The sequence below is a fragment of the Oreochromis niloticus genome, linkage group LG3 (assembly GCF_001858045.2).
Source record: "Oreochromis niloticus isolate F11D_XX linkage group LG3, O_niloticus_UMD_NMBU, whole genome shotgun sequence".
Classification (NCBI taxonomy): Eukaryota; Metazoa; Chordata; class Actinopteri; order Cichliformes; family Cichlidae; genus Oreochromis; species Oreochromis niloticus.
In genome coordinates this window covers 31750565-31773300 of record NC_031967.2, presented here as the reverse complement: position 1 = coordinate 31773300, position 22736 = coordinate 31750565, and the positions used below count along the sequence as shown (strand labels likewise).

At 38.3% G+C, this 22736-nt stretch overlaps 2 protein-coding genes and 1 long non-coding RNA gene across 5 annotated transcripts; 1 reads left to right on the top strand and 2 right to left on the bottom strand.

Annotated features, from left to right (window-relative positions):
• The first annotated feature begins 4184 nt into the window (after positions 1 to 4184).
• Positions 4185 to 8165, top strand: LOC109197697 (uncharacterized). 3 transcript variants are annotated; one of them, XM_025904410.1, is made up of 6 exons: positions 4185 to 4614; positions 4924 to 5186; positions 5382 to 5572; positions 5706 to 5799; positions 5984 to 6174; positions 6795 to 8165. In XM_025904410.1, the coding sequence occupies exons 1-6, from the start codon at positions 4417 to 4419 to the stop codon at positions 6980 to 6982; spliced, it is 1125 nt and encodes a 374-aa protein (XP_025760195.1). In that variant the 5' UTR covers positions 4185 to 4416; the 3' UTR covers positions 6983 to 8165. The 3 variants fall into 3 exon arrangements, with proteins under 3 accessions (XP_025760195.1, XP_019208979.1, XP_019208978.1); XM_019353434.2 differs by having other exon boundaries at positions 4187 to 4614; positions 5981 to 6164; XM_019353433.2 differs by having other exon boundaries at positions 4188 to 4614; positions 5981 to 6174.
• Positions 6278 to 9664, bottom strand: LOC109197696 (uncharacterized). Its single transcript, XM_019353432.2, has 6 exons — positions 9181 to 9664; positions 8790 to 8918; positions 8390 to 8583; positions 7746 to 7893; positions 7446 to 7650; positions 6278 to 7366 (listed from the first exon to the last, which is right to left on the bottom strand). Exons 1-6 carry the CDS (start codon positions 9388 to 9390, stop codon positions 7062 to 7064), a joined length of 1191 nt encoding a protein of 396 aa, XP_019208977.1. The 5' UTR covers positions 9391 to 9664; the 3' UTR covers positions 6278 to 7061.
• Positions 9665 to 11924: 2260 nt separating this feature from the next.
• On the bottom strand, positions 11925 to 12628 carry LOC112844828 (uncharacterized). Its single transcript, XR_003217582.1, has 2 exons — positions 12570 to 12628; positions 11925 to 12234 (listed from the first exon to the last, which is right to left on the bottom strand). It is a non-coding gene; the product is annotated as an uncharacterized LOC112844828 (long non-coding RNA).
• Positions 12629 to 22736: the final 10108 nt, after the last annotated feature.

Here is a 22736-nt window from a genome sequence, read left to right as displayed (position 1 = left end):
GTTGGAGATACCAGGAGATGGACAGTTACACAAGAAGAGCTACACAGGACTGTAAAAGGACTTCAACCCAGCAGCAGGACCAGTATCTGCTCCTTTGTGTGAGGAACATGAGGGTGGCATCATGTCCCAGTATCTGTTCTGTTTACAGACCAGGGCTCTGCAGCTCCACTGGATTTAACAAAGAACACCAAAACTCGCAGGTCCTCCACTTTTTTCAATTCGCCTCACAGATGATGTTTCAGGCATTTTAGCGTTTTAGCATTTTGTCATGTCCAGACTCTTTCACATCTCTCACGTGTCCTCAGTTTTGAATCTGCTCTCATCTGTAGTGAGAACAGGACACTGATGTCCAGTTCTGCTGCTCTGTGTTAAATTGCATTCAATCTGCACAGTGCTGGTACCACAGAAGGATGCTGGGCCCTCACACCACCCTCATGGACTCTGTGTCTGACAGTTTGGTCAAAAACATAAACACAAGCAGAAAGCTGGAAGTCATTTTGTAGGAGGCCATTTAAGCTCATCTGTTGTGATTCCAAACTGGACAGGTTGATATCCATGAAGTTTGACAATGTGATGATCGCGTGTTCCCTTATTTATTTATTTTATTTTTGAACAGTGTAATATTTCAAATAAATATATAAACATATTAGCACACCTGACCAGGACTTCTCTCACAACTTATTTCACCTTGATTTGATGTCAGAACATTATTAAAATGATGGGTCTATTGTTGGTTTAGTTTTAATTGGCACAAAAACAGGAAGCAAGAGTTACTCTGAAACAGTCCTTGGTGTACCTGGATAGCTCACAAGCTAATCACAGATACACAGTTGAATCAGTAAGTTTTTGTAAAGCACCAAACTCTGGGGCTGAAAAATGAAACCAAAAGCTGCAGCTGTTATTGACCTTTCTCCTTGGCTCCTAGACTATAATCCAAATGTGAGGATAATGCCCAATTTCAGCACAGACAGAAATGCTTACATTATGTACAAAAACAGCAGCTGTAGCTGCAAACACCTCCAAGCGTCACCTCAGTTAACCAGCAAACATGTCCCTTTGGGGTCCACATAGTGTGAGCCAAAAACCAGCAAGACAGAGGAGAAAGTACTATAATCAAAAGTTCAAAACAAGAATAAAAACAATGGATATAGATTTATATTTATAGATGATCACCGTGGCAGTCAACAGCAAATTGCATAATAAATTAAAAATGTTGTTACCAAACATAAATCCGTCTCTCCAGCACAGATCATGTTCTCTTTGATCCCTGGATGGCTGAGTTTGCACTCATTGTTTTCTACTATTCCTACATTTGCTTCCTGGAGGCCATCACCTAAATTGGAGAGAATTCAGAGATCAAGCCTTTCTAATGACTCCAACACAATACCGTAAAAGAAAATAAATATCATATAACTACCATCAAAATTGAAACCGATGATCCAGCTGCTGGTCTCATTGTTGTAAGTGCTGTTTTCTGAGGCTAAGCAGATCGGCTGAATGTAGTCTGTGAAATTTACAGGAGCCGACAGCTTCAAAACACAAATGTCGTTCTCACGAGTCGATGAATTGAATTCAGGATGCCAGACGGTAGCGACCACTGTCCGAGTCACTTCATTTGGGCTTGAATTTAACAGGCTGTTGCAGCCCAGAGTCACCTCTGTGCTGTGGAAAATATTTTATACACACAGACAAACACAAAAAAAGTTATTTTTATAGTGGCTCATGGTGATCATTATCACAGTGCAAAGCAGTCGATGTCATGAGTTCCCTTTTAATGTTTCCTTTTAAGAACAAAATTGTAAACTCGCAGCAGTGACTCACAATTCAACAGTGAACTTAGTTGTTATCACCCACTGGTCAGTGATCAGAGACCCTTCATATTGAACTCCACTTACATCTACAGCAGCGTACCAGGGCCAATTTCCTGGTGCTATATATATACATATATATATATATATATATATGTACATAAACACCCAGCTCGCCCCTGCGGGCGGTGTATCCTTCAAGCTCGGGTCCTCTACCAGAGGCCTGGGAGCTTGAGGGTCCTGTGCAGTATCTTAGCTGTTCCCAGGACTGCGCTCTTCTGGACAGAGATCTCCGATGTTGTTCCTGGGATCTGCTGGAGCCACTCACCTGACAGTCATTGTGGATGTTGGGTATCGAAGAATCCATAGGTCCCTCATCCTATTCATGTAACCCCTTCCGCCAGGGTTACTTGCGTTGTAGCATTCCAACAACGCCCTGTTTTCGTCTCTTGCCCACCGATGCCTTCTTGTTCCAGTAGCCCACTTCTCGTCAGGGTGCCCTGGTTCCTCAACACCTGACGCGGGCCTTGTTGATCCGGGCGACGTCCGAGCCGGCATGCCTTCATATTTATCTGTCTTGCTCATATCTGCGGTCAGCCTTAGGACCCTTACTGGATACATATATATGTATATATATATATGTACATATATATATGTATGTATATATATTCTTTTAAAGAAAGAAAACCACATGTAACAAAACCTGTATCTTTGCAGAGACAAACTCCAACTCAGAGTCACCTCTGTTGTTACTTTGGATACCTCAGAGTTTCTGATGAAATAATTCACAAATGTTCTCACAATTCACTCAAAAAAAAAAAAAAAATCAAAAAAAAAAAAATCAGGATAACACCATTAACTGTATATATATTACAATAAACTGCGACATATGCAGTTACTCTCTGCTGAATTTCATCTTGTCAACACTGCAAAAAAACCCAAAAAACGACTGAAGCAAACTAACTAACATGAAATGTTTGTACTTTGTAAAAGAAAGAAACAAACTGAATAGAGCAGAAAATGTTGATATCATACAAAGAAGTGTGTATCACTGTGAACATGAAGCAGTCCAATGACTTTGATTACATTATAATATTAGATATGACTCTGAATGACTTTAATGCTGGATGGACTCTTTCCTTCTCTCCAGCTGGAATATGTGTGCACATGTGTCTTTATGTCTTTGTTTGTGTCACTAGTGGGTGGGTGCAAGTCAGTGAACCAGTGGTTTGTTTGTGTGTGTGTGTGTGTGTGTGTGTGTGTGTGTGTGTGTGTAAGTAAGTTATTAAACCCCGATTCTTTTGTCCCCATGATAGAACAGAGAAAACCCGACTCATAGTGGTCAAAACATTTTATATTTCTTTTATTTCAATCATCTTCTGGAAGAGAGAGACCCCTGCACCGCCCAAAGGCCAGTTGCAGGATCTCTAACATTACAAGCTCAACATGTGTCTTATATGGTGTTATTTCGGTACTTCAGACGTCACACACGTCACACGTGACACATACAGTTTCATTACAAACAAAACTCCTTCTACTCAGTTCCTCTTTACTGTGTCTGATTTATTAATATGCCTGTGCACTAAAACTTCCTGTGCAGCTTGCAATAACTTCCCCTTTCTAAGGTCTGTTGCCAGGGCAACCTGTCTAAACTTAGTTTCACTCTGTCTGCTCCTCATATTCTGCAAAAAAACATGCAGTTTCTGGTCAGCCTGTGACCTAGTCAAGTCTGGGCCTCTCATAAAACAATCTAATGAGCAGATACGCATTAAAAAATATCTATCTATTTCTTAACAAAGTATATGTGTGTGTGTGTGTGTGTGCATGGCTGGGCCTGGATCTGGAGCATACTAGGCCTTGGTCCTGTTGGGACATGGCCACCAATCCCCACTGGACACTTCTGCCCCTCCCTGGGATGCGGGTACTTGATTGTGCCCGGGGACTCACAGTCTTTGGCTGTGGGTACCCTCATCTCTTCTCCTGCTGGGATGGGCACTGAGATGTCACAGAGATGTGTCAGGTCCTGGGTAGTCTTGGGGGCTGCAGATTATGGAGGACCACAAGAGCCACGCGCATCGAAATAAAAAATTCTGTGCTTAATTTTAATAAACTGCATTTCAAAATCCTTTTTCGAATTCCACTTTAATAAAAACATTTTCGAATTGCACTTTAATAAACTGCATTTCAAAAAACATTTTCGAATTGCACTTTAATAAACTGCATTTCAAAAAACATTTTCGAATTCCACTTTAATAAACTGCATTTCAAAAACCTTTTTCGAATTCCACTTTAATAAAATCATTTTCGAATTGCACTTTAGTAAACTGCATTTCAAAAAACATTTTCGAATTCCACTTTAATGATCCGTGTACTTTTCGGTATTTGAAGTTTTGTTTCAGAAACCAAAACGAAAAAACGATATTTAAAAGAATTTTCATTTTTTTAATTTTTGATAAAGAATAAAATGGGCGAAAATAACTTGTTTTTTCATTCGGTGGTAACAAATAGCCGTCATACACTTAAAATTAGACGTGCTTTTTTGGATTTCTTCGTGATTCAAATAATGAAAGTATACTAGCGCAAAAACAAAAAAATAGACGCATTTTCAATGTCTGAAACGGGAAGTACTTCTTCTGCGCGTTTTTTTATGGCGCGCGCACACCGTCCCCCACACAAGAGATCGACGGCCTTAAAGTTACACTGGAATAAACAGAGGATGGACCATTACGTTGTTTTTAGGAAAACTAAGAGAGTGACACTCCGGGACGAAGACATGACTGCAGAAAAACTGGGTCGCATCTTTCAGGTAGATATGTAAACTTCGCAAACTTTGCTTTCAGCAGTTTTTTTATGAACGTTATTGTTCTTCCTTACTGCGGAACGGCTAACGTTAACATTTGGTGATTTCATGTAGGCCTACTTTTACTAATACTATGTCTAGCCGTCTTCATTGTGCTAATATGTGAATTGTGCACATGTGCTAATGTGTAAATAGTTATTCATTGACTTTTACCGGCTACTAGCTAATAAGTAAGCCTTTAGAGCCTATTAACCGTGTGCACAGGAGTAACACGTTAGCAGAGCAACGTGATTTACGGAAACTTTTCTTAAACAGGTATCCGCGCATACTCTGTACATCACGGATGATTCAAACGTGGCTATGTTCCCCGGTGCGGTCTCTGGTGTTTTCAGCGCATTAGACCTTACACCCAGAGGTCACTATGAAGTCCACGGAGAAGACATGGAGTCAATTCCAACAGCAGGTTCCAGCGGGCAGCGTTTTGCATTTATGCGAGCACCAGCTGTGGCAGCGTCTGCACCTTCACGTTCACAGCAGGCTACTTCAAGTTCCCCTATGTCCTCCAAAACATTTCAGAGGTAGGATGAGTCTGTGTTCTTGAATATTAAATTACAGAACAGGCAAAATAAAAAGAAACATAAGGTGCATGGATAGTTGAATTGTTAAGAATAGCAAAGCTGTTTTAGTACAATTTGCCTATAGCAATCACTGAATGGATTTGTGGCCTGCTGTCTTTTACAAGATATGTAAAATTATTATGTTTTGTTTTACAGATCAGTGTACTTTGCAGATGTAGTTGGTGGGAGGTTGATTCCCAATAGAATGGTGGTTGTACGATTCCTGGAGTCTGAGGCTACGCTTCAAGGGATAGTAGGAAAAGTGCAAGATGCCATTGGTAATTACAACCCAATAATTTTGACAGATGCACAGGGCAATGCAATTCTGGAGTCGGAGGGCACAACAGGTGAGCCATAATATTACAGCTAAAGCCCATATCTTATGGAGAGACATGTCTTACCAGACTCTTTGTAATATTTATTGGGTAATATGGTATTGGCTTCTAAACAGGTTTCTTTGGTTTTGTTTTTCATCTGTAGGGTCACAGTACTGGAGACAAAATGCACGAAAAATTCTTGCTGTGCCTGAACAAGACTTTAATTGCCTCCAGGGAACAAAGAGGAAGAAACTGAGGTATGTGAATAAATATGTATATACTATAGGATGAACATCAATATAGAAGAATTAATTTGATTTAAATCCTATAATAGCAGTAAGACATCACTACATAAATCATCATCTATCAGTAAGTGATGTGATGTTTCTTTAAGCCAGTAAGTAGCTTTGACATCTGATTATCCATTTTTATTTGTAGCAGCCGTAAAGATGATGACAGTGCCAGTTTGGGAGAAGTGAGTGACAAAATAGAAGAGTTGGTGTTGGCATCTCAAAGTCTGCCAGCTGTCACAGCAGCAATCAAAGAGCTCACTGATCTTGCAGTTGCCCAGAAAGTCACAACCCCCAAGCTGCAGACACTCAAGGAGGGATTTAGCTGCGTGGTTTGTATGAGTATGTTCAAATGTTGCTTAGTAAATACATTACATCTACACTAACATTTTAATTACAATTAAAACAATGTCAAACCACATTCAATCATTACTTTGGACAAACATTTTTTTACCAAACATAGGCTCTTTATTCAGCAGTGTCCATTTAAATACTTAGGCACAGACAATCAAGATGCAGGTCTACTGTAACATAACATTCAAAAGTTTACATGCACATTTAATTTGGGTTCTCCTTGCAATCTTGACTATGAAAGTATAGCTTTTCAAATTGATTACAATGTCAGTATGGGTGACGGTACACTGTTCACAGTAATGTAAAACTAAAAAGTTCACATTTAAAATGGGACTGTAGTTGCATATATTGAATCAAGTACCTGTAACTTTTTCATTTTTCTTGCTTGCTAATTGAGAAAATGTACTGATTTTGCCCCTCATCAATTATAGACAAAAATATAGACAGGGACTTTCTCAGAACAGCGTGAACAAGAGTAATTACAGAATAACCAAAAATATTCTGCATGCTGTCTGTAAATTTATGTCAAGACTGACTTTGAACCTATAGTTTGAACTAAATTCAACATAAATGGATAACAGTCTCACTTATCTGATTTACTTTTGCAGACATCATTGAGGATCCAGTGTTCTCACTGTGCTGCAGAAGCATTATTGGCTGCAAGACATGTGTGGAACAGTGGCAAGAGACATCACAGCACTGTGCAAAATGCAGGGAGAGTAACAACGGAGTTCTACAAATTACTGGTCTAACAGCTGCATTTTCTGTATTGAAATCTTTTTTTGCAGAGGAGTAATGTAGTGTGTACACACAAATGTTTACAGTCAGTTGATTTTTTTTTTTGTCTGTTCTGTACAGTTTACAGATGCAGTGGTTCATACATTTCTCTGAGTTATGTTTATGAGACAGAGCAGAGCTTCTTTGTATGGCATAAAGTCACCATTTACGGCTCTAAAAAACAAATGTGAAATATCAGGATATTTTTCTGCAAAATGACTCTCTGTTCTAAGTTTGTCCTGTTCGGTTGTGAAGGGATCAACTCCAAAAGTCGAATATTCTTTGAGTGCAGATCCCAAGTGCTGCCTGTAAAGGTCTGCTGCTTCAAGTGCATTTGGCAAGAGCTCTGGAGAAATTCTTCTTTTACACCCATGTTCTGCAAAGTGATTTGGTATGCCTTTTCCTGTAAAAAATAGAGGAGGTGTTTAAATGTTCATTATCAGGGTTGTAAGCAATCTGACTTTTTTTTTTTTTTTTTTTACCTGGGATTCTATGAGCATTCCATGATTCTACCACACTTGCAAGACCAATGTTACACAGCTGACAGGTTAGATTGGACACACAGTATCGCACAAGGTTATCCTCCATATCTATCTCCTCCTGGTCCATCAGCTGGAGTAGGGCAGTTTTTAGTGGGTAGTTGACACGGTTGTTGATTTCAGGCCAAATCCTTTCAACTGTGTGGTTCTAAAAGAGTTAAAAGAAACATGTCTTAAATGTACGTAGTAGTACACGTAATAGTATAAGAATTTCAGCTGATGTTAATGGTACTTAAATCTTACTCTTGTGGATGAGGTCTGTAAATAAGGCAGTCTCTCCTGATTGAAGCGATGATGTGACAGCATCTCTTGCATGAACAGTGTTAAATAAAATTCCTTTCCATGGTCTACTCGCACCTGGTCCCACATACCATAGGTGATCACTGCAGGTCTGGTACAGGAAAAATAAAGAACATTTATTAACTATTTTGCTTTAAGACCAGCAAAGGTGTTATTATTTTGAATGTATTCATTCATGTTTTTTTTGGGTAATATTTTAGTTGTAGTAGGACAACATATATTTCTTAAGTTTCTTTGCAATGTCACTGTCATGCTCAGACTTTAGATGTATGTCAGAACAATTGAAAGATATGTGGAAATCCAAGAACCTTGTTCCATTCATAAATGAACACTGATTAATTGCAATAAAGTAGTTAAATGATTCATGTGCAATTCCATTTTATTTATTTTTACATTAATAGAAAATGTTGATCAAAATGTTTGGTAAGTTCTTAATATATTATATTCAGGAACATAACCAGACCCATCTGTTGCATGTCTAATTTAAATTCAAATATTGTAAATTTGGGTGCAGCTCATGTCCAATATGACTAACATGTCCATCAAAACACTTAAGATGAAATAAATGGTTTGAGAGGTTGTATTACCTGAAAACATATTCATAGATGCTCAAGTTGTTTTTGATTGGCATTGTGGAATGACTCACAATCTTTTTACTGAATCCATCTACAGCTAAAACATGGGTGACTCCAAACATTACAAGTTTCTCGTTTTGGTCCAGGTGAACCTTGTGCCCCATGCATTCAGCATGGTACGGTGTGGGATTAAGATTCCGAGCTCCCTTACAAAAAAATCACAAAAATAAATGACAGCTGACTGGATAAAGGCAGATTTGATCATACGTTTGAGGAAGAGTCAAGTAACTGTTAAAGCAGGGCGTACATCTGTTAAACAGAATTAGGCCCTACCATTACATGATGTATATCACAAATATGACAAAGAACATTGGAATACAGTTCTAGTGGAAGATTAAATAACATAGGCTACCTGGCGTCTTGCTTCATGATAAGGTTGATGCACCTCTCTTAAAATTGACCCAATTCGTCCCTCTGCAGCATGTACCCCTTTTGTGGACAGATAGCCCTTCATCATTTTGCGGCCATATGTTGGGCCCACCTGTTTAAAATAAAAGATCATGCTACTACTAGAACAACAAATGTAAAGTAGCTTATTCTGAAAGCAAATGTGTAAAGCTAAAGTATTGTGCTAATTAACTGTACAAATACCAGTGAGAGACATCTTTAAAATAACTAACGTTACCCACCACCCGCAAGACGCTAAAACGCGCGGGCGCGCGCACACAGTCTAGACTAACCCCCTTACAACCCAGTTAAGACAACCATACACAGTCATAAGGTGAAGGAAGAAAGTACCTTACCTCATTTATAGCTTGTGTCACCTCAAGCTCCAACCGTGTGTCCGAGAGTCGACAGCTAGTGATTTGCTCAGCACAAAACTTTCTAACATTTCTCGCAGAAAATCCTCTCACTTCCCCGTGTTCATATGACAGACGCTCTGATATAATTTCCGATGACAGGCCTTGTTTTGCCATCTCCATGATCACGTCTGAGTATTTTTCCAACGTCATGATGTCCACACTACAGTGTTTGCCATAAGTTTGCGCATCACTTGTACAGGTTGTTGACCTACTAAAACTTCCGGTTCAGACAAAATAAATAAAGGGCCCTTTCTCGTTCTTTTTTCTTGGGTTTTTCGTTTCTGATGTGCGAAAGGACAAAATGAAAAAAACAATTGTTTTACGTTTTTCATTTTAGCTTTTTAAGTTGAGAATTAAATAAGTGTCTCATTTTCTTTTTTAAATTATACTTTCTGAAACGAAACTTCAAATACCGAAAAGTACACGGATCTTTAATAAACTGCATTTCAAAAAACATTTTCGAATTGCACTTTAATAAACTGCATTTCAAAAACCTTTTTCGAATTCCACTTTAATAAAAACATTTTCGAATTGCACTTTAATAAACTGCATTTCAAAAAACATTTTCGAATTCCACTTTAATAAACTGCATTTCAAAAACCTTTTTCGAATTGCACTTTAATAAACTGCATTTCAAAATCCATTTCCCTTTCCTGTTCGCTCAGGGATTAACATGTGGATTAGCAGTTGGATTAGCAGTTGGATTAACAACTTCATTTTAAAAATCCTGCTGCTATTCAAATTAGCCACACCGTGGGATGTAAGGAGCTCTCTGATTGGTTGGTCAGACACAGGCTGTCTGCCAGCCTGGATTTTTGTAGCTCATAGCTTCGCCCTGCTACGAAGCGTGTGTGCTTGTACAAAGGCCGTTCAGCCTCGGGATTTACACTCGGCTCGACACGGATATGTGAAGAATGAAGGGACCCTGCAGCGAAACGGAGAGCTAACCTCTGACTGAGTGCCCGTTTACTCAGTCTGACCACCTGTGAAGGTAACGTGCTAATGTGGCTAACGCTAGCATCACCACACGTAGCCCCGTTATTTTAAGGTCATCTTAGCTTATGAAAGTTTTACGTCACAGCTGTACGAGCTAGCTACGTGTTTTGTAAGCTGCTGTGCTCTTCATAAATAAAGCTGGAAGCAGCTCAGACTGTTAGAACCAGCACTGAGGCCTGTTACATTTATACAGTGTTAGAGCAATGGCTGCAACCTACAGCCTTTAAACTAGCGATTAAAATGCTGACAGTAAACTCGTCAGTCCAGGTGTTACCACATTACTTTGTGATACTTAGAGTTAAAACAACTGAGACAGGCTGATTAAAGTAACAGCTGTCAGTTCTCTCATTCCTTATATCAAGACTGGAGATCACACTACTGATTTCAGTTCATTTAATATGTGAGTGCACAGATTCATTCTCAACTGGACATAAATGATGATCAAAGGTTGTATATATGATGAATTCATCAAATCCCAGCCTCTAACACAGTGCGCTGAATCTTAGCTTTGGATGTCCAGTATATTCTAATCAGTGCAATTTAAGCATTCACTGAACCTACAATATCTACACCTGTGTGGCAAATATGTGGTAAAGATACAGATAATGAAGTTTAATTATTAATACAATATACATCATGAGAAACGAAAGCTGAAATTGATTCAGTTTAGTACTTTTCTCTGTATGTTCTGTGATTATAAAGGCCTTAAATTCTGTGATATATATACTGTAAATGATTTTCACAGAGGTCTTAAAGTACTTAAATCACTGCTGATAGTCTGGTTGTTTATATTTTCACGTTTTTGTGTCTGTAGGGCTGTTTGATGACGATTTGGACTCCTCTGGGAGATGAGGACACACCCACATCTGTTCCATACTGCAGCCATGGATGGTGTTACAGCTCTGAGTCAGCTTTGAGCCATCAGATGCACACACTGGATAACCAGCGCCTGTACTTCATGCAGGAGAGATGACCTCAGTGATGATTGACTCTGCATCCTCTACTTTACCTCCTAATCTCTTTCTCTTTAACACACAATTAAAATCACTCCAAAAGAGTGTAAACTTACTGAGGAAGTCTCTAACTTGTACACATTTGTACTTTTACTTGTTTTATGAGTTATTTTTAAGAAGAGTAAAGTTATTCACAAAGTTTTTATTCTTCTGTATTTATTCTTTTGTATCATGTACCACAGTCATACTGAACTTTACAGACCTGGTGAATTGGGGGGAAAAAAAGTCATATATATACATGAATGAATCATTCAGCTTCAGCAGTATTTCTATTCATCTTATGAATTCCAGTCTAATGTCAATTCACTGTTTGAGTTCAGTTTTGGTCTTAAACTCCAGAGAATACCACCTAGTTCAACAATCTTTTTATCTGATTATTTGCAAAACGGTTTTCTTCTGAGAGATGCTGCTAGAGCTGAAATTGAGCCCAAAGAAACAACAACAAAGTTTAGTTCCTCTGGATTTTCCATGGAAAATTGCTTTATCACTCACTCAGGTGACTTCTCCAGTGTCACGGATGAGTGATGAATGTATCTCCCACTGGAAACCATTGTGTCCAGTTAAAGTCAATCGACTTTTTTAAGGAGAGTTGTTAGATGCTGTGCTCATGAGGACAATGAGTTTTAACTTGGAGCACAATAAAAAGCTGCCATATTGGATCAACGAACAAAACACTTAATTGAGCAGAATTAAGTCAAAATGTAATATCCTCATATGACACATCACACATGACCCAGCATTGTTCTAAGAAACTTTCTTATTGGAAGTTTTCACAGCTGCCAGAAAGTGACAGATTTCTGTCTGGTCTTAATGTGTGGTCGTTGCTCTCTCGTTTTCTCTGGAATTGCTGCGCAGAGGATGTAACACCCATGATAAGCGCTGAGGTGTGTGTCCTTGTCAGGAATTAGCCATCCTCAGCTTCCAGGTTAAGAAAAGTGGAACCAGAAGATATTCAAATACATCTCTTCACAGCTGCTGATGAATTCTACAAAAAACAAAGTTTGTTAAAAACATTTGCAGGTGAATCACCACTGATTTATCAGTGACATCCATTTACTCAAAAATTACTGACAAGTGGATAACTAGAATATATAGTTTATAATTTCAACAATGTACTGTACAAAATGGAACTGTATATGACAAATGTGGTGTGGTGCTTGTGGAATTTTTAACAAGGGCCCTACAAAACTTTACAGTACTCATGCTGCCAAACTTCTGATGGCTAGGTGTGCAGTTCCTGCTTTAAATGCATTCACTTTTAAGATTAAGAAATCTAAGTGATAAGAGGCCAGAAATGTTTGAACTTGCTTATGAACCTACATCACTGAGGTCATCTCTCCTGCATGAAGTACAGGCGCTGGTTTTCCAGTGTGTGCATCTGATGGCCCAAAGCTGACTCAGAGCTGTAACACCATCCATGGCTGCAGTATGGAACAGATGTGGGTGTGTCCTCATCACCCAGAGGAGTCCAAATCGTCATCAAACAGCCCTACAGACACAAAAACATGAAAATATAAACAACCAGACTATCAGCAGTGATTTAAGTACTTTAAGACCTCTGTGAAAATCATTTACAGTATATATCACAGAATTTAAGGCCTTTATAATCACAGAACATACAGAGAAAAGTACTAAACTGAATCAATTTCAGCTTTCGTTTCTCATGATGTATATTGTATTAATAATTAAACTTCATTATCTGTATCTTTACCACATATTTGCCACACAGGTGTAGATATTGTAGGTTCAGTGAATGCTTAAATTGCACTGATTAGAATATACTGGACATCCAAAGCTAAGATTCAGCGCACTGTGTTAGAGGCTGGGATTTGATGAATTCATCATATATACAACCTTTGATCATCATTTATGTCTAGCTGAGAATGAATCTGTGCACTCACATATTAAATGAACTGAAATCAGTAGTGTGATCTCCAGTCTTGATATAAGGAATGAGAGAACTGACAGCTGTTATTTTAATCAGCCTGTCTCAGTTGTTTTAACTCTAAGTATCACAAAGTAATGTGGTAACACCTGGACTGACGAGTTTACTGTCAGCATTTTAATCGCTAGTTTAAAGGCTGTAGGTTGCAGCCATTGCTCTAACACTGTATAAATGTAACAGGCCTCAGTGCTGGTTCTAACAGTCTGAGCTGCTTCCAGCTTTATTTGTGAAGAGCACAGCAGCTTACAAAACACGTAGCTAGCTCGTACAGCTGCGACATAAAATTTTCATAAGCTAAAATGACCTTAAAATAACGGGGCTACGTGTGGTGATGCTAGCGTTAGCCATGTTAGCACGTTACCTTCAACAGGTGGTCAGACTGAGTAAACGGGCACTCAGTCAGAGGTTAGCTCTCCGTTTCGCTGCAGGCTCCCTTCATTCTTCACATATCCGTGTCGAGCCGAGTGTAAATCCCGAGGCTGAACGGCCTTTGTACAAGCACACACGCTTCGTAGCAGGGCGAAGCTATGAGCTAGAAAAATCCAGGCTGGCAGACAGCCTGTCTGACCAGCCAATCAGAGAGCTCCTTACAACTAAGTTTTCCCACGGTGTGGCTAATTTGAATAGCAGCAGGATTTTTAAAATGAAGTTGTTAATCCAACTGCTAATCCACATGTTAATCCCTGAGCGAACAGGAAAGGGAAATGGATTTTGAAATGCAGTTTATTAAAGTGCAATTCGAAAAAGGTTTTTGAAATGCAGTTTATTAAAGTGGAATTCGAAAAAGGTTTTTGAAATGCAGTTTATTAAAGTGCAATTCGAAAATGTTTTATTAAAGTGGAATTCGAAAAAGGTTTTTGAAATGCAGTTTATTAAAGTGCAATTCGAAAATGTTTTTTGAAATGCAGTTTATTAAAGTGGAATTCAAAAAAGGTTTTTGAAATGCAGTTTATTAAAGTGCAATTCGAAAATGTTTTTTGAAATGCAGTTTATTAAAGTGGAATTTGAAAATGTTTTTTGAAATGCAGTTTATTAAAGTGCAATTCGAAAATGTTTTTATTAAAGTGGAATTCGAAAAAGGTTTTTGAAATGCAGTTTATTAAAGTGCAATTCGAAAATGTTTTTTGAAATGCAGTTTATTAAAGTGGAATTCAAAAAAGGTTTTTGAAATGCAGTTTATTAAAGTGCAATTCGAAAATGTTTTTTGAAATGCAGTTTATTAAAGTGGAATTTGAAAATGTTTTTTGAAATGCAGTTTATTAAAGTGCAATTCGAAAATGTTTTTATCAAAGTGGAATTCGAAAAAGGTTTTTGAAATGCAGTTTATTAAAGTGGAATTCGAAAATGTTTTTTGAAATGCAGTTTATTAAAGTGGAATTCGAAAATGTTTTTTGAAATGCAGTTTATTAAAGTGCAATTCGAAAATGTTTTTATTAAAGTGGAATTCGAAAAAGGATTTTGAAATGCAGTTTATTAAAATTAAGCACAGAATTTTTTATTTCGATGCGCGTGGCTCTTGTGGTCCTCCATAGCAGATGGCCCGGTTGTCCTGGTTCCATCTCTGTCTGCCTCCAGACACCTGGGGGCATTGCTGCAGCTTCCCACCCTCATTATCAAGTACATTTGTGACAAAGACACAGGCATTCTCACACTCATACACACTCTCTCTCTCACACACACTTATGCACACACACAATAAGGAGATTGTTGATTTATGTATTTTCTAATTTCTGTGTTCCTGGTGCTGTATGTTTTTTTTTTTTTTGTTTGTTTGTTTTTTGTCTCTTACATGTGCAGCAGTTGGCAATACATTGCCAACTGATGCACAAAACAGTGCCTTCTACTCTGTTTTGGTACATTTTTGTCACATGTACCAAAACAGAGTAGAAGGCACTGACCACTGCACTCTTTTATGGAAGTCCATCACTGTAACCCACATGACTCAAACCCACTGCCAACAACAAGCACTGCACACCAAAAGACACCCTCAGCAGGTCCACCAGAGCTCCCGAATCTTTGCTCCTATGTGTTTGAGCTGTTTTTGAAGCAAAACACAAAATGCAATGAGGAGAGGTCCAAGTTACAAGTCAAGAACACCCACTTCTGGAGGGAGGTAAGCAGAGTTAGTTGACACACACACGCACACAATAATATTTTTCAAAGTGGACTGAAAGATAAGATGAGCTTACAGATGAATGTCTTGCTTTGGTATTTTTTTTGTTTGTTACCAAACTAATACGCAAATGAATGAATGCTGTCAACTCTTCACATATGATGCCAAACACACCTCTGACAAATATCTGGAATGTCTTGTTCTGCACATACAGTAAGCTGTGCTGGGATCTTTAAAAAAAAAATAATTAAAAATGCGCATACAAGAGGTTAAAGCATGGTGCTCCAGAATGCTGTGGTAGCCATTTTGGTTCAGGGTACCTCTCACTCTGTACAAGTCACCGACCCTGGATCCAGCAAAACAGCCACAGACCATCACACTTCCCACCTCCTCCATGTTTGACAGTTGATGCCACACACTGTGGAGCCATCCTTTCGCCTACTCGATGGCATACAGAGATCCTGCATGATGAACTGAAGATTTCAAATTTGATTCATTAGTCCATAATACCTTCTTCCAGTCTTCAGTAGTTCAATGGCGATGTTACATGGCCCGGCAAGCCTCTTTGTCTTATTCTGGCATCTTAGCGATGGCTTTCTTAATGCAACACATCTGGTCAAACCTGCAGCTCAAAGTCTTCTTTTCACACTTGAAAAGGAGACTTGCTCACTATAACCACAATTAAGCTGTGTGTGAAGCTATTGTCCTGTGAGCTGTTAACTTTCAGAAACTGCTCCTCTGATTCAGTTGTGGCTCTTCCTGTCAGAGTTTGGCTCTGTTTCTGAGTGCCTTTTGATGGTGAAGTCCTCTGTGACACCTTGACTCTCTTTGCAATTTCTCTGTAGGGAAGACCTACATTTTTAAGTGTTATGATGTCTCTCTTCAATTGTTAATAGAATAAAAAAGTTGGAAAACCTGTAGGAATTAGTAGCACCAGCTTTCAAGGCTTGATCAACCTCCATTGCTGCAGAACAGCTTTAAATAGTTAACCCATTTTGTGTTCCCTGAGGCCTTTTTGTATAATTCTGAAATGTACATTATTTTTCAGTTTTGGGCAACTTTACCTTTTTTTTAACCTCTGGCAGTTCACCACTTACCTTTGTACCATTTCAAGCTATTCATTGGACTTGAACTGCAATAAATAACTACAAAAATTGGCGTGTTCAAAAACTTTTGACCAGTAGTGTATCTCAGTACATGTTTTACTGTAATCAATTGTTCTTCAGTTGGCTCAATAAAATACTGTGGCAGTTTACTTACTACAAAAGTCAAATCTGGTCTTGTACATGTAGCTAAGTAGATCTAGTTACCAACTGCCTCTCTGTACTTTCTGACATCATTCATCATTTCTGCGCCATCGGTGTAGTTCAGTTTTTGCTCACAAGGTGTCAGTCTTGCTTTGCAATCTTGCATATCAAACCTTTCAAGGATTTTATCCAAACTTTTTTTCTGTGACATCCTTACATATTTATCACTCAGGTCAATCAATACCAAATGTTTCAGTTTACCCAAATCTTTCATTTCAAATTTTCTTCAATCACCGCTTTTTCATCGCTGATAGCAATGATAGGCAGTTTTAACATCCATCTGATGTAAAACTAAGTTTTCTTGTGCTGCCTTTTGTATCAACACTCTGATACTGGTCACATTAGCAGTGGGTGAAATCATTTCTTCATAGTCTACACCACAGGTGTCGAACTCCAGGCCTCGAGGGTTGCCGTCCTGCAGGTTTTAGTTGTGTCCTTGACCCAACACAGCTGATTTAAATGGCTAAATTACCTCCTCAACATGTCTTGAAGTTCTCCAGAAGCCTGGTAATGAACTAATCATTTGATTCAGGTGTGCTGACCCAGGGTGTTATCTAAAACCTGCAGGACACCGGCCCCCGAGTCCTGGAGTTCGACACCCCTGGTCTACACCAATCTTCAGACTGTATCCTTTGAATAGAATAGAATCGAATCAAATTCAGCTTTATTGTCATTGCACATGTCACAAGTACAAGGCAACGAAATGCAGTTTGTATCCATCCAGAAGTGCTTTAGCCATAATATAGATATATTACAAAATATATATTAGCAATAATATAGATATATAGATATATTACAGAAATGGGTCTGTTACAGGTATGAGGGTACAAAAATGGGTCTATTATGGGTATGTTACAATGTACACGGTATGAAGGTATGTTATGAATATGCTATAACTATAAGTATGTACAGGCTGTAGTTGGTGTACAAGCTATGGCCACGTTTTGTACCTTCAACATTGTTTTTGACTGCATACACCCCTGTACCTCCCACTGTTTTCTTCCCCTCAGGCAAAGTGGTTAAGGTAAATGTGTCATTTTCACTGACTGATTGCATTTCTTTATTCATTGCAGTTCCCCACTTCTTTGAGGTAGAACAGGTCACTGTTTCCTTGAATGTTAGATATATGCTACAAATTACTCTGTAACAATAATCCATGACACTGAGCAGCACAACAAGAACAGAGTGAGGTGAAGTGAGTGAAGTGGATCAAGTTTTCACCGCTGCAAAACACACCGTCACATATCGGGGGAAGTGGTTGGTGATGTTGAACTGTCTGGGGAGGTGAAGGTGACAGAGCCTGTTGGTGTCCCTGTAACTTTGTCGCTGATCCATTTTTGGTACTGGGATACACGAGTGAATACTGAAGGAAATGCACCGCATGCACTGATGCTCAAAACTCCACTCTGGAGCCAGACTGATTCACTTTTGGTCATGAGTGGTGCCCCATAAGTAAACTATGGAAAGACATTGATGAAAGTTACTCTTAAAGCTCGATCTTCAGTAACACCTACCTGCTAAAAATTATTTGTGTTGGGTAATTTTTTTTATTCACTGCTCAAATAAATTAAGGGAACACTTCACAGTAAAACACACAGTCAGTTAATTTCAGCTGCTTTGGTGCAAATGAAAGTGACGACAGGTGCACTGATGAAGCAGCAACAAGAAAACCCCACAAAGGGATTGATTTCTCAGGTGGTGGCCACAGACCCTCTCTCTCCTTATCCCTCCTGACTGATTTTCCTCTACTAAAACTTTTGTTAAGATTCTCGTCACTATCGGCAGCATGAGAGGTAACCAGCTCCTCGAGGACAGCACATTTATTACATGCCATCACAAGAAGGTTTGCTGTGTCTCCAGCACAGTCTCAAGAGTGTGCTGGAGATATCAGGAGATGGGCAGTTACACAAGAAGAGCTGAACGGGGCTGTAAAAGGACTTCAACCCAGCAGCAGGACCAGTATCTGCTCCTTCTGTGAGGAACAGGAGGAGCACTGTCAGAGTCCTACAAGATGACATCTATCAGGGACTCATGTGCATGTTTCTGACCAAACTATCAGCCACAGACTCCATGAGGGTTTCATGAGGTCCCAGTATCTGTTAGTGGGCTCTGTATTCACAGACCAGTGCTGTGAAGCTCCATTGACTTTGACAGGGAATACCAGAACCAGAAGATAATTGTTTTCTGTAAATACTTTCTGACAATGACTCCTGCATGTTTTAAGACACGTGGAGTAAAATCACAGCGACAGAAAGGATATTTCTGTGGGGCGTCGGAGAGCTGTTTAAACGATCAACTAATCTGTGACAAAAGAATCACTATCACTGTTAATTTATTTAGAAAGTGTAAACAGCGAGGATTACCAAGAGGTTTAAGCAGAGTGCCAGATGAGAGTTCTCTTTCTGCACAGCAATGAATTAATTCATGTTTAAATTTCGATTTTACATTGTATAAAAGAAGATTAGCAACACAGTTAAATAACCGCTTTGTGCTTTAATGTTCAAAAGGTCAACAATAATAATATAGTGAAAGCATCGCTTTCTGTCTTGTGCTGCTTCTTTGGTGTGCAAAACCTCTATTATATTTGCTGCCAACATATATCCATTTCAATATCTTGTAGAAAGGCTCATTCTGTTATAATTATAGAATCCCTGAACAAATTTAAAAGGTATAAACTTTTTTTAAAAGTGATACAAAAACTGAAAAATGTCCTATGAAGACAGACTGCAATAAAGTTTGAATTAAATATAAAGTGTTAAAAGCAGGAAAACGAACAAAAGAACTGATATTATTTAGTAAAGGATCATCTGGCGTCTCCAAATATTGATTTTAGTGAAACTACTTTGGCTGGCTTAACTGTTGGAGTAATTTTTTTTACCTAATGTGTTGGAATTTAAGAAATTAATCAGCTTTAAAAAACAAAAAAACTTTACTGTTTGGCTGTCCATTGATATTAATATTATCATTAATGCTTTACCAAAGTGTGATTAAAAGCAACAGATTATCAGTCAACAACTACGGAAACGTAGAGCTGCCACCCAGGCAAAAGAAAAAAAGAAGTATATCACGTTATAACGTGAAAAGTTTATTGTTCTAACAAGATACTTTTCACGTTTGTACAATATACTATCATGTTTGTACAATATACTTTTCACGTTTGAACAATATAATATCACGTTATTACAATATGCATAAATATCACGTTCGTACAATATATTTATATTGTACGAACGTGATATTTATATTGTAATAACGTGATATTTATGCATATTGTAATAACGTGATATTATATTGTTCAAACGTGAAAAGTATATTGTACAAACATGATAGTATATTGTACAAACGTGAAAAGTATCTTGTTAGAACAATAAACTTTTCACGTTATAACGTGATATACTTCTTTTTTTCTTTTGCCTGGGTGGCAGCTCTACGCTTCCGTAAACAACAGATTACATAATACATTTTTTTTTTTAAGTGTGGTCACCGAACATGAATCCTCGTCTCCAGCACAGTTCATATTCTCTGTAATCTTGGTATAGCTCCCTTGATAGATGCATTTGCACTTGTTGTTTCCCATTATTGGTACTTTTGCCTCTTTCAGGGTTTTGGTGAATGAACCATCATCTAACTGGAGAGAATTCAATGAGCAGGCCTTCCTGAAGACTCCAACACAATGCTGTAAAAGCAAACAAACATTTTATAACATATATTAAGACCCAAACTGATGATCCAGCTGCTGGTCAAAAACACACAAAAAGCAAGCACAAAATAAAAGTTTATTTTTACAGTGCCTCATACTGATCATTATCACAGTGCAAAGCAGTCAATGCCATGAGTTTACTTTTTCCTTTTACTTCCTTGTCTTGAATTTGTTTGTTTGTGTGTGTGTGTGTGGTCTAGCCAGCATGTTATATTTGCGTCATGGTGGTTAGATGTATACATAACACCGAGTTCATATTTCATGTGCTGCAGGCTGCCATTGATTCCAGCTGGATTCTTGCTGAGCCATAAGAAGATTACGCCTCAGGCTCTGCTTATGTCCGCAACACACACACACATCCTGTTTCTTTCTGATTCCTGTGACGGGTTCATGCTACAGATGTCAAAGTTTGGAATCTAGCTAATGTTTCAGAAGAGGACCGAGCATAAACAGAGGAATGTTTTTTCACTGGCAGGTGATTTGAAATGCCAGGCCGTGTTGAATGCAACTTTTCAAGCAGCTCAACAAACATCAGCAAACATACAAACTGTGTGTGTGCAGTTCGTCATACACTGCGTATGGGAAGAGACAAAACTCGAAACTTGAAGAACAGTGAAAATGTTCGGGCTGCTCTGAATGACAACCTGAAAAGAAAGGCAGAGTTGTATCTGTCTTTTCAGTTAAACTAGTTGACAGAAAATGCTGTGTCTTTTTTAATACAGATTTAAATGATGATCAGATGAACACACTGAGCACAACTTCTCCAGTTTCAAGCAGTCAACAGAGCTCTGCTTCAGAGTGAAATGCAAAATATCCTGTGATGGTGGGCAGGATCTTTTAGAGATATAATTTAATGCACTCTAAAAATCATGTGCAGATATAATTTGGCATTGTAAACCAAAGTTATGAACCCCCAAATTTATTAACCAGGTAATGAAATGTAACTATTTACCATTTACATGCAGCCTGTCTGACTGGTTACTGTGCACAGAGTAGACTTGGGGCAGCCAGGTATCCCAGCATGCATTTCAAATCACAAGCAGCAATGGTGGTGGTGCTCTAAACTGTAAGTAAAGTTTTTAAATACTCTGTTTGTCTGTCACCTACTACACTTTTAATATTGTTTTAGCCAAGAATTTAGTGGCCTAATCTTCATGTATCTGGTCACTTTGTCAAAATGGAGCCTATTTGCAAAAATATTCTGATATGTAGGGCTGGACCAGGTGACCCTGAATCCTCCCTTAGTTATGCTGCAATAGGCATAGGCTGCTGGGGGACTCCCATGATGCATTGAGGTTTTCCTTTTCAGTCACCTTTTTCACTCACTATGTGTTAGCAGACCTCTCTGCATTGAACTGTACTTGTTATTAATCTCTGGATCTCCTCCTCCTCTGCCTTCCTTCTCTCACCCCAACCGGTCGCAGCAGATGGCCGCCCCTCCCTGAGCCTGGTTCTGCTGGAAGTTACTTCCTGTTAAAAGAGTTTATACTTCCCACTGTCACCAAAGTGCTTGCTCATAGCTGAATGTATGATTGGCTTCTCGTGTATGTTACTGAATGGAAATAGGAATAACTTATCATTTCTCATGTTTAGTTTATTACAAAATCACAAAGGTGTGGTGGGTAGTGATGTTAAAGCAAATTTAATTTAATTAAACAGGCTTTTCTTATTTATGGGAACATATTGAAGTTGTGAATGACAAGTATATAAAGCAGTAATCGAGATGAGGATATATGAGGCAAAACTGGAATTCCAAAATGTTTAAAAATAGTCTTTGTATAAATTACAGAATATTCAAGCGAGAGTTCCAAGTGAAACATTATTTGTGTAGATTAGATCATTCCGTTTGATGTAATTTGGCAAGGTTTAGATGTAGAGTTAGTCGCAAAGTTAATTCAGAGCTTAAAAAAACATTCCCCAAAAACATAAAAAAACTTTTTTCAAGTTGTTCAAAGAACATTTTGAAAAAAACCTTCATTAAGCCCACAAAGCACTTAAAAAAAAAAAGAAAAACTAGGTGAAAATCTGTCCTTTCTTATGCAAAATAAAGACAATATATGAAAGATATATAAGGACTGGGGAAACTTGCAGTCAGCTGGGACTGAAGAAGTCACTTGGATGAGTGACGAAACGTTTCTCCCACTGAAAACACTACGTCCAGATGAACTGAATCAACTTTTGGAGATTTACATGGGACTTTTGTTTTAAATTTTAAATTTTTAAATTCAGTTTTAAATTTTAAAAATAAAAAAATGACCAAACTATTGGCTGACAATATTTTTCTAAATGGACCAACAGATAAGATGAGATAACAGATGATCTTATAGATGACTATCATGCTTTGGTATTTTGTTTGTTACCAACAAAATATGCAAATGAATGAAAAGATGGCGACTCCTGACATGACTGCCAAAACACAGCT

Coding starts and splice junctions, on each gene's coding strand:
- LOC109197697 (XM_019353433.2), top strand. CDS start 4,417: ATGTCTGAAACGGGAAGTACTTCTTCTGCGCGTTTTTTTATGGCGCGC. Junction 5,573..5,705: donor GGAGTCGGAGGGCACAACAG/GTGAGCCATAAT, acceptor TTTCATCTGTAG/GGTCACAGTACTGGAGACAA. Junction 6,175..6,794: donor TAGCTGCGTGGTTTGTATGA/GTATGTTCAAAT, acceptor TTACTTTTGCAG/ACATCATTGAGGATCCAGTG.
- LOC109197696 (XM_019353432.2), bottom strand. CDS start 9,390: ATGACGTTGGAAAAATACTCAGACGTGATCATGGAGATGGCAAAACAA. Junction 8,919..9,180: donor TGACACAAGCTATAAATGAG/GTAAGGTACTTT, acceptor TATTTTAAACAG/GTGGGCCCAACATATGGCCG. Junction 7,651..7,745: donor TACAGACCTCATCCACAAGA/GTAAGATTTAAG, acceptor TAACTCTTTTAG/AACCACACAGTTGAAAGGAT.